Below are 16218 nucleotides of genomic sequence, written 5' to 3'. Positions count from 1 at the left end.
ATAATTTAAAGCAGTAAATCATAGGTGGAGTTTTTTTGTTTGATATGGCTTGATTTTTGATGCCTTCAAGAGATCTTTTGATCCTGGCAAATATCTGGACAAATCCATGCAACAATTTTTGGCAAGGTTTTTTTTTAAGTGTTTTGCTATTGCCATCTGTCTAAGAGAGACTTTTATTTGATAAATTTATATGGCCACCTAACTCACACACCCAGCCACCCACATGGCTTGGTTAACTGCAGTACAAAATCCTGTTCACTTCTCGGACATTGGACATAATTTAACCTATCTTTGATGCTATTAGCCCAAATTTAAAACAATGAAAAAAGTACATTTTATTCCATGCAGCTGGTTAGTCATTTTGTATGTCTGTACAGGTAGTCCTTGACTTACAACCAGTCCTTGACTTACAACCAGGCGCGGATTCTTACCTTTTCCTACCAGTGCGCTATGTGTGCATTGTGACATTTGTTTTGTTTGTGACGTTTGTTTTGTTTGTTTTGTTTGTTTTGTTTGTTTTGTTTGTTTTGTTTGTTTTGTTTGTTTTGTTTGTTTTGTTTGTGACGTTTGTGACGTTTGTGACGTTTGTGACGTTTGTGACGTTTGTGACGTTTGTGACGTTTGTGACGTTTGTGACGTTTGTGACGTTTGTGACGTTTGTGACGTTTGTTTTGTTTGTTTTGTTTGTTTTGTTTGTTTTGTTTGTTTTGTTTGTTTTGTTTGTTTTGTTTGTTTTGTTTGTTTTGTTTGTTTTGTTTGTTTTGTTTGTTTTGTTTGTTTTGTTTGTTTTGTTTGTTTTGTTTGTTTTGTTTGTTTTGTTTGTTTTGTTTGTTTGTTTGATTTTTATGCCACCCTTCTCCTTAGACTCAGGGCGGCTTACAACATGTTAGCAATAGCACTTTTTAACAGAGCCAGCATATTGCCCCCACAATCCGGGTCCTCATTTTACCCACCTTGGAAGGATGGAAGGCTGAGTCAACCTTGAGCCGGTGATGAGATTTGAACCGCTGACCTACAGATCTACAGTCAGCTTCAGTGGCCTGCAGTACAGCACTCTACCTGCTGCGCCACCCCGGCTCTTTCTTGCACGCATCCCCAGTGCAATGTTGCTTCTGTGCATGCACACAGATATAATTTTCCTTCTGCGCATGCTGAGAGCTGAAAATCGCAGAAAATTATATTAAAAAGATGGTGGCATGCACAGACCGGCAAAGACAGACTGGAGACACTGCACCAGAATTGCACAATTGGTGGAGCGTTACCGGAGTGGTGCACCAGATTGCCCCATTAGGAACACATCACTTCTTACAATCATTTTTTTAGTGACCATCCTAAGTTACAACAATACTGGAAAAAAATGACTTACGACTATTTTTCACTCTTATGACCATTGCATAATGGTCCCCATGGGCCATAATCAAAATATAGGTATTTGGCAACTGGCAGGTATTTATGTAAATGCAGAGAGAAAGTACTTGAATTTTGTTCGGCAAAGATTCCAAGTGACAATGTTAACTGCATTAACTGCAATATCGGGCTAATAGCTTTATACAGATACAATCCTACATTCATTAATTTGGTCCAGTTTATACATTTTAAATAGGTCTTTTTAGAATAGTTGGGTCATACCCGTGCTATGTACATTACTACATATGTGATGTATCCACACAACCATCCGAGTACTCTAATACAATTAATGCCTCTCATTAAAATCACCCTTTCAAAGTATCACCTATGGCTCCCCAAACATCAAAGACAAATTCATCTGGAAATGCAAAATCTCCCAAAGCTTCATCAAGAGCTACAGCAAATTCATCTGGATTGTTCTTGCCTTTTCCGGCTTCTACCATAGTTGCAGCTAAGTCAAGACAGGGAAAGATGGGGGAAAAAGAATTACCTATTATTTTTGTAGGCATATCGATAAGAATTGTAGCAGTTGAATTTTATCTAAACAAACTTGGAATAATTGCATTTTGTTTTTTAAAATGTAAATTAAGAAGCAAAACATTTGTAAACTTCCTTAATTAAATGGAAAATGAAAGTTTAATTTTTTTAAAAAATCTGTGGAATGTATTTAAGGCCAGGGCAACCAAGGAATTCTTATTTTCTTAAGGATTCAAAATTCAGCCCCACTTAGGAGAAATATCACCATCAATTTCAGTTGGAGGATAACAAAACTTGAGAACACAAGTGTGAATTTGTTTTCTGCTATAGGTCTACTATTTTCCATGCAGAACAGACCACCAGAGTAGGGCGAAAATTGTGTGGCAGTGTTTGATTCTTCAACTATCAAATTTAGATCCTCTTTCAATCATAGCTTGAATATCGTGAATATCATTATTACTTAGTGTTATCTAATTTACAGGATTACTCCTATAACAAGAGACAAAGAGAAACAGCAATATTTATGCAGTCTTCTTCATTTTTGCAGTCCCCACAATACCCATAAACCTCCTACTAGAGAATTAGGGCCTTTTAATTTTATTTTTATTGGTTGATTTTGTCCAATACACAATGAGGGTTTTAGTGGGTATACACATAGTAAAACACATGATGAAGGTTATAGAGGATATACTCATAGTAAAATATATCTAAGAAAGAAGAGAAGAGAAGCTATAGAAATAAAACATATCAATGAAAGAATAAAAGAAGAGATATAGGAATAGAAGAAAGGTATAGGAGATATAGGAGAGCAATAGGACAGGGGACGGAAGGCACAGGAACTTTGTTTTTAGAGTAAGGACTGTTTGCCCACTTCATGTTATAATGGAGTTAAAGGGGAAGGGAAACAGAAGATAGACTAACTTTATTTTATTTAATTTAACTTTCATAAATATAATGGTATATTTTATATTCTAATAACACTTAAGAGTTTTCTTAGAAGCAAATGTCTTTGACACCAAAAGGTGAAACCAACTGAAAATGTTATTAGAACTGAAGACCTAAACACTGTCCTACAGTTTTCTAATCAAAGTCATTTATTAGCAACAGTGAAGTATTAATTATCACCACTGTCTTTATTATAAAAATCGTTTTGTTAACATGCCCTTACTCATCACATTGTGAAATTTTCTGATTGTTTTAACAAAAAATGTTATTTTCAGAATTACAGTACATCAATATGGAACAGTCAGATACTGGCCTCTAATGGCTGTTAAGAAGAACTACTTGAAAATATTACAAATTCCTATTATATATTTGGCTTTTTAAATTAAATACATATTTCATAGTACAGATATCTATAATTACTCCAAATAAAAATCTACTCACAATTAGGGATGATTGACTATTTTTACAATTGTGGTAAGGCATCACATAACAACTGATATTATGTTAAATAACATATTTGAGATAGCTATTTATAATTAGAGGGGTCTAAGAGTTTATAACTATGCTTTACAGAGAAAGGATTTACTTATAATTGTTAAAGAGTCTTAATTATAACAAACACTCTGATTTTTTTTTTTGCTTTAATTTATATGCCTATTTTGTGAAGAGATGATTGCAGAGATATCTAACAAAATGCATTGAGTAATTGGTAATTGCCCCGTGGCAAAACATTGATGCTCAAAATTACAATCATATACAAATGCAGAGAGTTTTTAAAAAGAAAAAAAAAACCAAGAGAATTTGATCTTAATGTTTAATGATAGGCAACATATATGCTTCAAATTGCCAATAGAGTTCAGGTTATTGTGAGGAGAATGTACGTCTACAGTTCATAACCATTTGTTTGAAATGAAGCTCCATTAAACTGAATGAGGCTTATTTCCAAGTAGATATACACACAATTGCCTTAATAGCCTAACACATTGCTAAACAGGAGCTTATGCTTCTAAAGCCAATCATAGCAATCAAGCTTTTTAGTCAACCATGCAGTCTAAAAAAAAAATAGAGTAACAGAGTCGGAAGGGAACTTGGAGGTCTTCTAATCCAACCCCCTGCTTACGCAGGAAATCCTACACCACTTCAGACAAGTAGTTATCCAACATCTTCTTAAAAACTTCCAGTGTTGGAACATTCACAACTTCTGGAGGCAAGTTGTCCCACTGATTAATTGTTCTAACTGTTGGGAAATTTCTCCTTAGTTCTAAGTTGCTTCTCTCCTTGATTAGTTTTCACCCATTGCTTCTTGTCCTACCCTCAGGTCCCTTGGAGAATAGTTTGACTCCCACTTCTTTGTGGCAGCCCCTGAAATATTGGAACATGGCTGTCATGTCTCCCCTGGTCCTTCTTTCCATTAAACTAGCCATGCCCAGTTCCTGCAACTGTTCTTCATATGTTTTAGCATCCAGTCCCCTAATGATCTTGGTTGCTCTTCTCTGCACTCTTTCTAGAGTCTCAACATCCTTTTTACATTGTGGCAACCAAAATTGAGTGCAGTATTCCAAGTGTGGCTTTACCAAGGCATTGTAAAATGGTATTAACACTTCACGTGATCTTGATTCTATCCCTCTGTTAATGCAAACTAGAACTGTGTTGGCTTTTTTGGAAGTTACTGCATTCTGCTTACTCATATTTAAATGGTTGTCCACTAGGACTCCAAGATCCCACTCACAGTTGAGCAAGATGACACATATCCCCTCATCCAAGTCATTGATGAAGTGTGATATATGAAGTCTGATACATTAAGATCTGTGCTTTACTACTCTAAGTAGTATAATGAGGAGCCTAATAAAACAGGCTGACATAAATAGATAATGTTTCAGTACTTTACAACTCTATTTTTTGCGTCAGTTACAACAATCAAAACTCTGCATGAAACAAGTTTTTCATTTCATAATCATCCCTTCTGGCTTGGAAGGCCTTATCTTCAATTGTTAGTTTCTTTTGTTTTAGAACAAGCACCATGAGCAAATATTGGAATCCTGTTGTCATATTCTATATGTTTAAGTGGATATTAAATGATTTAACTGGGTTATTGGGATATCATGGGTATCTACCACATCTTAATAGTTTGGGAACTTTAATATGTTAAATCATTTATCATAATGCAAAATATTTTAAATTCAAGTTAAAGCTATTATATGTATCATAGCTCCACAAGTCTATCACACTGCATTGGCTGGCAAAAAGAGTAATAAATAATATTTTATACAGTATCACATTCATAATATGTGTATATTGAAGTTCTGGCAGCCCCAGCAGAACTAGAATTGAAGGTTTGTTACCTAAATACTGACCTAGTTCAAGATCTCTTATTCCCATGTACGTTTCCAGAAGATCATCCACCTTTTTGGTAGCCTTTTCTTCAACATCTGAAATCTTTACCCAAAGAAAGAAAAAAATATAAACCATGCAATGAGTAATACAAAACAGATTAATTATAATATTTAAAAATTAAGTGAAATTTTTCAGTATCGCGCAATGCAATTATATCAATATTTATTCCAAACTAATTACTACTAAACCAGCTTTTCTCAACCTGGGCAATTAAGATATATAAACTCCAATTACAAGAATTCTTAATAAATGGTCATGCTGGATGAAGAATTCTGGGGCTGAAATCCACACACGATGTAGCCCCAGTTGGAAAACATTGCACCCACTGACATGTGGGTGTAAACAATCCACAGCTCCAGAGATACATGCAACTCTTTCATCCCCCTGCTGTGGTTCTATTGGCTGGCTGGGCCCACCAACCCCCTCCCCTCCATCACTCCCCACGTGGCCTGAAAAGGTAAGGGCAAAGGCAGGGATGGAGACTCACTCCATATTCCACAGCGAAAAGCCCCTGTACTTGCTTCTCATCTACCGGCACTTCTTCCAGAGCTTCTTGGTGCTGTGTGCAACTTGGTTGCTCAGGGAGATGTGCAACTTTCTCTCTGCCCCAAGTCACTCGGCCAAAGTTGGGCTGGGTAAGTGTCTCAGGGCAGAGAGCAAATCACAAGTCGAGACACTGGCCTGGCCCAGCTGCAGCCAAGGCTTCATGTTGTAATGGCTCCAGAAGCAGATACCATCTCTCATTGTGAAGCATGCTAAATTTTAAGTATGTAGCACAAGGTGCTGCAAGAGCAGCGAGCAGGCCATGTAAGCAGGGAGAGGAGCGGAGTCAGCACAGCTGGTCCAGGCCAGTGCTCTTGACTTGCGACTTCCAACTTGTTCTCTGCCCTGAGCTCACTATTCTTGCAGCGCCTTGCACAGCACATTTAAATTTAGCGTGCTTCACAATAGAAACATAGAAACACAGAAACATAGAAGACTGATGGCAGAAAAAGACCTCATGGTCCATCTAGTCTGCCCTTATACTATTTCCTGTGTTTTATCTTAGGATGGATATATGTTTATCCCAGGCATGTTTAAATTCAGTTACTGTGGATTTACCAACCACATCTGCTGGAAGTTTGTTCCAAGGATCTACTACTCTTTCAGTGAAATATTTCCTCACGTTGCTTTTGATCTTTCCCCCAACTAACTTCAGATTGTGTCCCCTTGTTCTTCTGTTCACTTTCCTATTAAAAACACTTCCCTCCTGAACCTTATTTAACCCTTTAACATATTTAAATGTTTCAATCATGTCCCCCCTTTTCCTTCTGTCCTCCAGACTATACAGATTGATTTCATTAAGTCTTTCCTGATACGTTTTATGCTTAAGACCTTCCACCATTCTTGTAGCCCGTCTTTGGACCCGTTCAATTTTGTCAATATCTTTTTGTAGGTGAGGTCTCCAGAACTGAACACAGTATTCCAAATGTGGTCTCACCAGCGCTCTATATAAGGGAGATGGCGTCTCCTCCTCCTCCTGGAGCCCATTATGACATGAAGCATCAGCCACAGCTGGCCCAAGCCAGTGTCTTGGGGTGGAGAGAAAGTCATGAATCTTCCAGAGTGACTGAGGTGCGCGCACCAAGAGGCAAAGGAAGAAGCACCTACGAGATAAGAGGCAAGTACTGACGCACTTCCCTCCTCCTCTGGAATTTGGAGTAAGTCTCCATCCCAGCCATCCCATTTATCTTCTGAGGCCATGCAATGAATGACTGGAAGGAGAGGGCAAGGGGTTGGGCAGCCAGACAACAGAGAGCCACACCAGGGGGACAAAAGAACTTCATTTATGTGGGAACCTGAAATGACTTGATTTAAATCACATGGTAAAAATCGCCCAAAGAAGAAGGAAGAACATCAGCCAAACAAAAAATAATACCGCCAAACAAACCAAAACTCCAACCCTCACCTGTTTTTGGAAATGATTCAAGAGGAACACACATAAACACACAAGAGAGAGGGGAGAGAGGGAGAGAAAGGAGGAATAGAGAGAGGGAGAGAAAGAGAGGGAGATGAGAGAGAGAAAGGGGGAGAAAAAGAGAGAGAAATGAGAATATGATGGAGGGAGAGAAGGAGAGAGGAAAAATGAGAGAAAGAAGGGAGAGAAAGAAAGAAAGAGAGGGAAAAAGGGAAATAAATGAGAGAAGGGGAAAGGTAGAAAGAAAAGAAAGGGAAGGAGGTAGATGGAGAGCAAAAAGAAAAATAGAAGGGGGATAGAGAAAGAGAGAGATAGAGAAAGACCCCCATTTCCCACAGAAAACACCCGGAGCCACCCGCTACTGGCTTGGGGGAATGTCATGTGACTGGGTAGGAGGGATGAATTGGCCACACCCACCCAGGTTTTGTGGCTCCCAGAGTTTTATTTTCTGAGGGGATAGGTCCAAATGGCTTGTTGAGTGTTTAAGGTTGCATATAAGTATATATATATATATACTGTATGTACAGTGGTATATACTACCTCTACTTAAGCACTTAATTCGTTCCGTGACCAGTTTCTTAAGTAGAACGGTTTGTAAGTAGAAGCAATTTTTCCCATAGGAATCAATGTAAAAGCAAATAATGTGTGCAAACCCATTAGGAAAGACATAAAAGCTCAGAATTTGGGTGGGAGAAGGAGGAGGAAGAAGAGGAGGAGGACAGTTGCTGCCGAAGGAAGAAGGTGAGGTGAGGGAAATAAAAAAAATCCAAAACTTTAAGACTTAAAAGAAAAAGGGACTCTGAGGTGGTGAGGAGGAGCATGCGCCTCCCTCCATTGGCTCTGGGCTGCCAAAGCCTCCTTAAGCACCACCAAAAGGCTCCTCTGGCAGCCCAGAAAAGCCTGAGATGGCCGGGATTAAAGGGGGAATGGCAGGAAACTGGCCAGGCCTTCGTGCTGCTCTCAAATTTCCTGGGAAATTTTTCCAGGCTCTGGTACTTAAGTAGAGGCAAAAAAATCTTGAACACCTGGTTCTTATCTAGAAAAGTTCTTAAGTAGAGGTACCACTGTATATAGTATTATTTATTCTAATTCCCAAGCCTTAAGAACAGGGCGTTGTGATGCCCCACTTCTCTTTTGAATGATTTATGGGTTGGTGTCTTGCTCTTCAGTCAACTGTCTGTGTTTTTATCATGGATTTTTTTAAAATTTGTAAACTACACACAGCCGGGAGGCCTTGACATTTCATTAAAGAAATGAAACAAAAATAAATGAAATACAGAATCCAGACTTCTCTGGTACAGAATTTAATATCCTATAATGAGATGAGTAATTTCAATAGCAAAAATTATTGAACAATAATTATATGGTTGCCCACTGAACAATCAAGCCAAACTAAGAAAGTCATGTGTGAAAGCAAGCCTCATTGCAAACTCAATCATAAGATTCAATGAGACTAAAATTTCTTCAGAGCCTTTTGTGTTTCTTAGGAGTATGCAGTGTTTAATGTGTGAAAGCAAAACAGTGCTTCAGAGCATGTAGGATTGCTCCTACAACCCAGTCATAGTTGGCCCAAAGGTGCTTTTTCAAGAGACAAACGGACTTCCTTGTTTTTCTTTCAAGGCATCTTGCTTCTCATCCAAGAAGCTTTTTCAGTTCTGACTAAGGGTGAGGAATGGAAGGATTTATATCTAATGACAACCTGATCCTACGCAGCTTCTGCTCAGGCAATCTCACACTACTCACAAGAGCCTACAAAACTTTTGCCAGACCCATCCTAGACTACTGCTCATCTGTCTGGAACCCATATCACATCTCAGACATCAACACCCTTGAAAATGTCCAAAGATATTTCACCAGAAGAGCCCTTCACTCCTCCACTCGAAACAGAATATCCTACGAAAATAGACTAACAATCCTGGGCCTAGAAAGCCTAGAACTACGGTGCCTAAAACATGATTTGAGTATTGCCCACAAGATCATATGCTGCAATGTCCTACCGATCAATGACTACTTCAGCTTCAACCGCAATAATACAAGAGCACGCAACAGATTCAAACTTAATACGAACCGCTCCAAACTTGACTGTAAAAAATATGATTTCAACAATCGAGTTATCGAAGCATGGAACTCATTACCGGACTCAACCCCTAACCCCCAACACTTCTCCCTTAGACTCTCCATGATTGACCTCTCCAGGTTCCTAAAAGGCCAGTAAGGGGCTTACATAAGTGCACTGGTGTGCCTTTCGTCCCCTGTCCAATTGTCTTTCCTTTCTTTCACCTATCTTATATATTCTCTTCCTTTCATATATCCTCTCCTCTAAGTTCACTTTCACCCTCTTTTATATTATCACATGTCTATTTTTCTTCCTATGTATTTGTGTATTGGACAAATGAATAAATAAATAAATAAACAAATAAACAAACACAGTCCTTTCAACAATTTCAAGAAAGCTCCATTTGCACTATTCAGGTGACCCTGAGGATACAGATAAACATCTAAGTGGACTCAACCTAATTGGCAACCTTCAGTTTTGAAACTATGGTATCGTGCTCTGGAAAGAGTTCTTAGAACAGCACCTAGTGTGGCTAAAAAGGCCAATCCAAGAGTGGAAATCCTTTCCACACTAAGTGCAGATCCATTCTATCTCCTGTCCGGAACTGTCTCTTTGCCTCTCTGCCTCCTGAACAAGTGTCTCTTCAAAATGGAGAAGGCCATGCTACGTCTTTAGCCTCCAAGCTGAACGATCAGAGGTCAAGGTTTCCCAACTGTTAATGTCATTCCCAAGGCCTTTAAATCCCTCTTACAGATATCTTTATATTCAGTAGTGGGCAGTGAAGGGCTACCAAACGTTTTACTACCACACTGTGGGCGTGGCTTATGTAGGACGCCCTGAATTTCCTTTAACATCTTTTCAGGGTGCTCTGGGGTGAAGCTCCATTTCCCCACTGCGTCCCCCACTGTCCGGGCAGTAGCCTAGCTCTGGTGGTGGGCAGCCACCTACCTCACTACCCAGACAGTCCTCGGCGGCCGGTGCGGGTGCTCCCAATACAAGCACGTGCACGCCCCACATGAGATTTGGGCTATATTTTTAGTCAAATTTCAACCTGAAATCAATGTTTTAAGGAAAGTTGCTGTGCAACTTTCATTGTTGGAAATGTTACAGATGGCACAGTAGGAGCAGCAACAGCTTAATATGGCAAAGAGAGAAGAGAAGAAATGAGGCAAATGCCAAATTCACCAGGATGGATAAAATATTGGTTATAACTAAAGTTTAAGGGCGTCATCCAAACCAAAACAAAAATCTGCCTTCAGGACAAAGATTTATGAATTGAAAACTCACAATTTCTTCTATTGTAGCAGAACCTTTGGCTCTTAGTCGAAGAGTCTCTCGTCCTCGGCAGATTTTTTCTTCTGAAAAATTTCCACTTTTAGACCTTGGCTCGATAATTTCTGCAATAGATATATATGTTTCCCAAATTCCAATTCAACTCCAAATATAGTTATTCTTTTCAAGATGAACAACATCAAACCCAAATTTAGGATTCATGGGATGAAGTTTGACAATCAATTCAACTCAGAACTGGATTTAATCTGAAGATAACTTCAGCAGATGCAGAGTCATTAAGACATTTTTCATAGGGCCAGACCCACAAATTTTATAGATGGGTAGATTGGGATGTTTACTTTTCAATCAACAATGACTAGCTTATACTGCTAAATATACTGCTCAAAAAAATAAAGGAAACACTCAAATAACACATTCTAGATCTGAATGAATGAAATATTCTCATTGAACACTTGGAGTTATATTCTGTTGTTTGTTTAAGTGTTTTCTTTTTTTCTTTTTAGCAGGTTTTTTTTGCCCACCAAATGATTATATAAAACATTGATATTAATCAATTTATTTAACCTCACTCAAAACAAAAATAATTTGCTTTGTTCTGAATTGTCCTATTATCTAACTAAATTAATTCAGTTTCAATATTCTTTTCAAGGATATCAAATAGAGTCTAATGTGTATGATTTCACCACACCTGTTGTTAGTAAATAGCAACTTAATTTCAATGTGCTATTTCCTCACACTATAGCTTTGGGACTGAAAATCTACCCCAAAAAATTAGTTGGCAAATATAAACTACTAGAGATGCAGCTGTAATTCTCATTGACCTCTCCTCTTAATTTTGTGCTTCCATAAAATGTAAACTGTGTTTTCAGATGTAAGACTGCCCAATTAATTAAACCTCATTGTAATTCTTATCCAGCAATGTTTAGACAACAAATATTTATTTATTTATTACTTAGATTTGTATGCCGCCCCTCTCCGAAGTTGTCATAGCAGTTAAAAGGTAAACAATCTTTCAATTCAATTCTCCTTAAAAGGCAGTAAAGATATACCTAGTGGAAATTGATTGAAGTAGATTTGCAGATATGAAAAATCATTACCAAGACAGTCCAAATACATCTGAAATGAGATAAATTTGAAAGCATATTGCCTTCACCATTTTTAAAAATTTCTGTCTTTATTTTAAATCAGGCTGCACAGCAAAATTAAATTTGATACATCCTGTGAAACACGCTGGGCTTGATAATTCCTTTTTGTATGTGCCAAAAGAAATAAAGTTTTTGAGCTTTGTGTGAAGTTTGTCTGTGCAATAACTAGAGTAATAGAGTTTAAGGCATGGAAAGACAGCTTTAAACCTTATGATTAAGTATCTTAATTGTGATTATCCTTGATGACAGTTTTATTGTAATAAGGTTATCAGTACAAGTATAATGTTTTGGTGAATATATTCCACTCACCAAATGATTTCATAGGTTCTATCAGTTTTAATGTAAATGTCTGACCCTTCTTCAAGTCCTTTAAATTCTTAGCAACTTCATAATGACGATAGCCTGCTACGTTTTTTCCATTTATAGATTCTATGTGGTCACCAACACATATCACTTTTATTTGATCAATAAGACTTCCTGCTTTAATTCTCTGCAGACAAAAACAATGACATATATTATGATGAATGCAAAAAAAAAAATCTGGTTCAGAAAATTATGAACTACAAATATGATCATGAACAGTCTCACATTTTAGCCAAGATCCATCTATCCAAAATCCAAAGGGAGATAAGCAAGAGAATAAATTTTCATTCCCTTTATATCTGTTATAGTGTCAAGGGGTCATGTGATCTCCTTTTGCAAATTTCTGATAAGGAAATTAAATGGGAAAGCCTGATTCACTTAACAACCATGTTACTAACTTTATAACTGGAGTGGTTCACTTAACAAATATAGCAAGTAAAGTTGTAAAATGGGGCAAAACTCACTTAACAATTTTCTCACTTAGCAACCTAAATTTTGGGCTCAATTGTAGTCATACATTGAGGACTACCTGTATTCATTTTATCTCCAACCTACCTTTATGAAGGCACATCCATTTCCATTATCAGTAATAGTAAGTCCAAGTGAATCTTCTGATTTGAAAACTTCCACTTCTTTTTTTATTCCTTTGATATGAGCAAATATAAAGTCTTCAAGGCCAATTTGTACACCCAAAAGCTTGTTCATATCAATTTTGTGTGTATTCAATGTGCAAAACATGATCTATAAAGCGAGAAAGAGAAAATATAAAGAGAAAAACAGATGCATTTTTATTACTTTTCAAACAAATATCCTTTTTTGAAATCATAAGAGACCTAAATAATTATCCAATGGCAGTAAATGCTAGTTACAGTATTCTATAAAAGTCACCATTCTATGTGTTATTGTGATTTCTTAACTCAAATGTGTATTAATTACAAAATCCATTCAATGCCCAAAACCTGTAACTTGTTGCCAAGCTTTATTGCAGGAAGAATAATAATTGCTATTTGGTACAAGTTGAAATAATTCAATATAATGATGCTGTAAAAATATTAAACATTTCATAACAAGTTCCTAAATTCCGATAAGAAATACATCACAAAGTAAAAAACATCCTATTTGAAATAAGATCCTTCCAGAGCACCAAAAGCCAACACTCAAATAATAGGCTGCATGAGAGTTCTTAACCTAGTACCATTACTGAGTGACATGTCCCTTAGCCCACAGGATCCAATGGTATGGTTCCTATAGTATGGTATAGAACAGTGATGGTGAACCTTTTTTTCCTCGGGTGCTGGAAGAGCGTGTGCATGTGCTATCATGCATGTGTGAATGCCCACACCCATAATTCTGGGGATGGTGAAAATGGCCTTCCCCATGCCCGCCCCAGGAGGCCTTCTGGAGACCTGAAACAGTCCATTTCCCAACCTCTGGTAGGCCCGGTAGGCCCATTTTTCATCCTCCCCAGACTCCAGAGGCTTCCACTCCAGAGACTCTACAGAAGCCAAAAATGCCCTCCTAGAGACTCTGGGCGAGCCGAAAAACAGCTGGCTGGCATGCACATGCACATAGGGTAACGGCTCATGTGCAAGCAGATATGGCTCCATGTGCCACCTGTGGCACCCATGCATAAGTTTACCATCACTGTTATAGAACAGTAATGGTGAACCTTTTTTGGTTCAGGTGCCAAAACGGTGGACATGCAAAGCATAGCTGAGCACACGTGTCCACACCCATAATCAATATTCCCTCTAAGGCACGCTTGGCTGTGCACACAAAAACAACCCTCCACTCAGACTTTTCCAAGGCTGCGCATGGGAGCTGGGTGTCGGAGTTGAGGGTGGGGAGCGGCAAAGAAAGTGCGGGGAAGCCTTCCACCGAGCTCTCCATTCCACTGCCAGCCCGCCATGCACCTGGGGGAGAGGCTGAGCACTCTGCCGTGAACTTTAAAGATAAAGGTGGAGAGTCTCCCAGCAGCTGCAACCAGGAGAGTCGGCACCGGCCCATCCGTGGCGGCCGGTGTCAGGGGCAGCAGCGGCTCCCTCTCCTTCCCTACCGCCTGTGTCTACCGCTGGTGCCTCCCGCCAAGCTGGCGGTCATTGCAGCGGGTTCCTCAGGCAAGAGCTGCCACTTCCCTCTGGGCAGCCCAGCCACATGACAGTAGAAAGCACAGAGATAGAAAGCACCCTGTGGGGAAAAAACAGCCTCCACCCCACCTCCTGAGGTGCATGGCGGGGTGCAGAAGTTCGCCCTGAGAGAGGAGGCGGGGATTGCGACTGGAGGAAATGGTAAGTCTCCGCACCCTCTTGCTGAGGCACCTCTAAAGCCAGAAGGACAGTGGTGAGGAGAACATCCTCCTCGATCTCACCTCACCTGAGTTAACGGAAGGCCTGCTGAAAGCCGAGCCAGGCACAACACATACACACACACACAAATACACACCCTCCTCCTCCTCCTCTTTGAGTTGCCAGCTAGCATTTTCAGAATGGAGACTGAATGGGAGTCTGGGCTCGGAGGGTGGAAGCTTGTCGGGTGAGTCCTCCGCGGGGAGAGAAGGGAGAGGGAAAGAGGGAAGAAAGAGAGAAGTGGAAAGAAAGAAAGAAAGAAAAGGGAAAGAGAAGGGAAGAGAAGTGGAAAGGAAGGAAGGAGCGAGGGAAGGGAGGGAGGGAAGGAAGAGAGAGAAAGAAAGAGTGGGGAAGAAAAAGAGGAAGAGAGAAAGGGAGGGAGAGAGAAAGAGAGTGATAGGAGGAGGGGGAGAGAGAAAGAAAGAAGGGGGAAGAAAGATAGGGAGAGAGAAAGGGAGGGAGAGAGAAAGAGAGTGATAGGAGGAGGGAAGGAGGTAGAGAGAGGAAGAGGAAGGAAGACAGAGAGAAAGGGGAGAAAGAGAGGAAGGAAGAGAAATATAAAGGAAGGGATGAAGAGAGAGAGAAAGAAAGAGAGGGAGAGGGAGGGAAGGAGGGAAGAGAGAGGGGGAGGAAGGAAGAGAGGGGAAGAGAAAAAGTGGAAGGAAGAGAGAAGGAAAGAAAGGGAGGAAGGAAGAGAGGAAAAGAAAAAGAGAGAGGAAGGAAGAGAGAGATAGAAAGAGAGGAAGGGAGGAAGAGAGAGAGAGAAAGAGAGAGGAAGGGAGGGAGGGAGAGGGGGGAGAGAAAGAAAATCAAAATCTAGTTTGAAACTAACTCAACTATTTAAGTGGCATTTTGATACTTAACAGAGGTCACTGTTATAGACACACAGTATTTTATTTTGAAATTCTCTGAGGCAAAATATGGTGGGATTTTTAAAAACCAAAATATCTTTACTGCAGATTAGGATCAGCAAAACAATATCAATCATCCAATTTCTTAATATAATTTAATTTTCATGTCTCTCAGCTGCGTAAAAACCTTTGGTAGCTTATAATTAAAAAGAAATATAACAAATATCAAAAGAAAAATGCAGGCTACTGAAAAACAACATGGTTTCTTCCCTTTGGTAAGAGTGGTGGAAATTTGAGGAGGGATGATTATTAAATATGGATTGACTATGGAATGATGGTAAAAGATATATTTAGATGTTGTTTAATATTAGGATGTATTAATTCATAAAATTGGGTTAGAATTTTAGGACTATATAGAATTACATAGGTAAAAGTAATGGAAGATACATAGGATAAATAAGGGGTTTATGATATGTACTGTATGATTTTATGACTTTGCATTGTGAATTTAAAATATACTTGGAAATGTAAAAGATTGCTGAAAGTTAATAATAGTAAATGCTAATTGCCTGAAAATTAATTGAGTTTGGAAATATTGAATGAAATTATAGAAAAGTAAATATGGAAATATATTAATTGATGCATTGGTGTTCAGATAGATTTTCATAGTATTACAGTGATCCCCCGGTTATTGCGTCCCCGACCATTGCGAATGGGCTACATCGCGATTTTTCAACCCGGAAGTAAAAACACCATCTGCGCATGTGCGCCCTTTTTTCCTATGGCCACACATGCGTAGATGGTGTTCCCCGCCGGGCAGATCAGCTGCTGGGCGGCTTCCCTGGGTCTTTCCCCTCTTGCTGGCGGGAGGGCGAGAAGCCCCCCCCCAGCACCCGCTCGCCCTCCGTTCGCCCGCCCTTCGCCCGGCCACCCGCCATTTGCTCGCTGCTCGCCCGGCCACCCGGGTTCGTTTGGCTTCGGGACT

At 39.4% G+C, this 16218-nt stretch overlaps 1 protein-coding gene across 1 annotated transcript in view; it reads right to left on the bottom strand.

The window, feature by feature from the left end:
• Nucleotides 1-574: 574 nt before the first annotated feature.
• GIPC2 (GIPC PDZ domain containing family member 2) overlaps nt 575-16218 on the bottom strand; it is a 32379-nt gene continuing 16735 nt past the window's right edge. Inside the window, exons 2-6 of the mRNA XM_070746211.1 lie at nt 12593-12778; nt 11984-12164; nt 10524-10633; nt 5184-5265; nt 575-1858 (exon numbers count right to left, since the gene is read on the bottom strand). Coding sequence (XP_070602312.1) covers nt 1713-1858; nt 5184-5265; nt 10524-10633; nt 11984-12164; nt 12593-12778 — 705 coding nt within the window. The 3' untranslated portion in view covers nt 575-1712. The remainder of the gene's footprint in view (nt 1859-5183; nt 5266-10523; nt 10634-11983; nt 12165-12592; nt 12779-16218) is intronic.

The sequence above is a fragment of the Erythrolamprus reginae genome, chromosome 3 (genome assembly GCF_031021105.1).
Source record: "Erythrolamprus reginae isolate rEryReg1 chromosome 3, rEryReg1.hap1, whole genome shotgun sequence".
Classification (NCBI taxonomy): Eukaryota; Metazoa; Chordata; class Lepidosauria; order Squamata; family Dipsadidae; genus Erythrolamprus; species Erythrolamprus reginae.
Note: the sequence above shows the minus strand (reverse complement) of the source record. Positions and strands in the feature narration are given on the sequence as shown.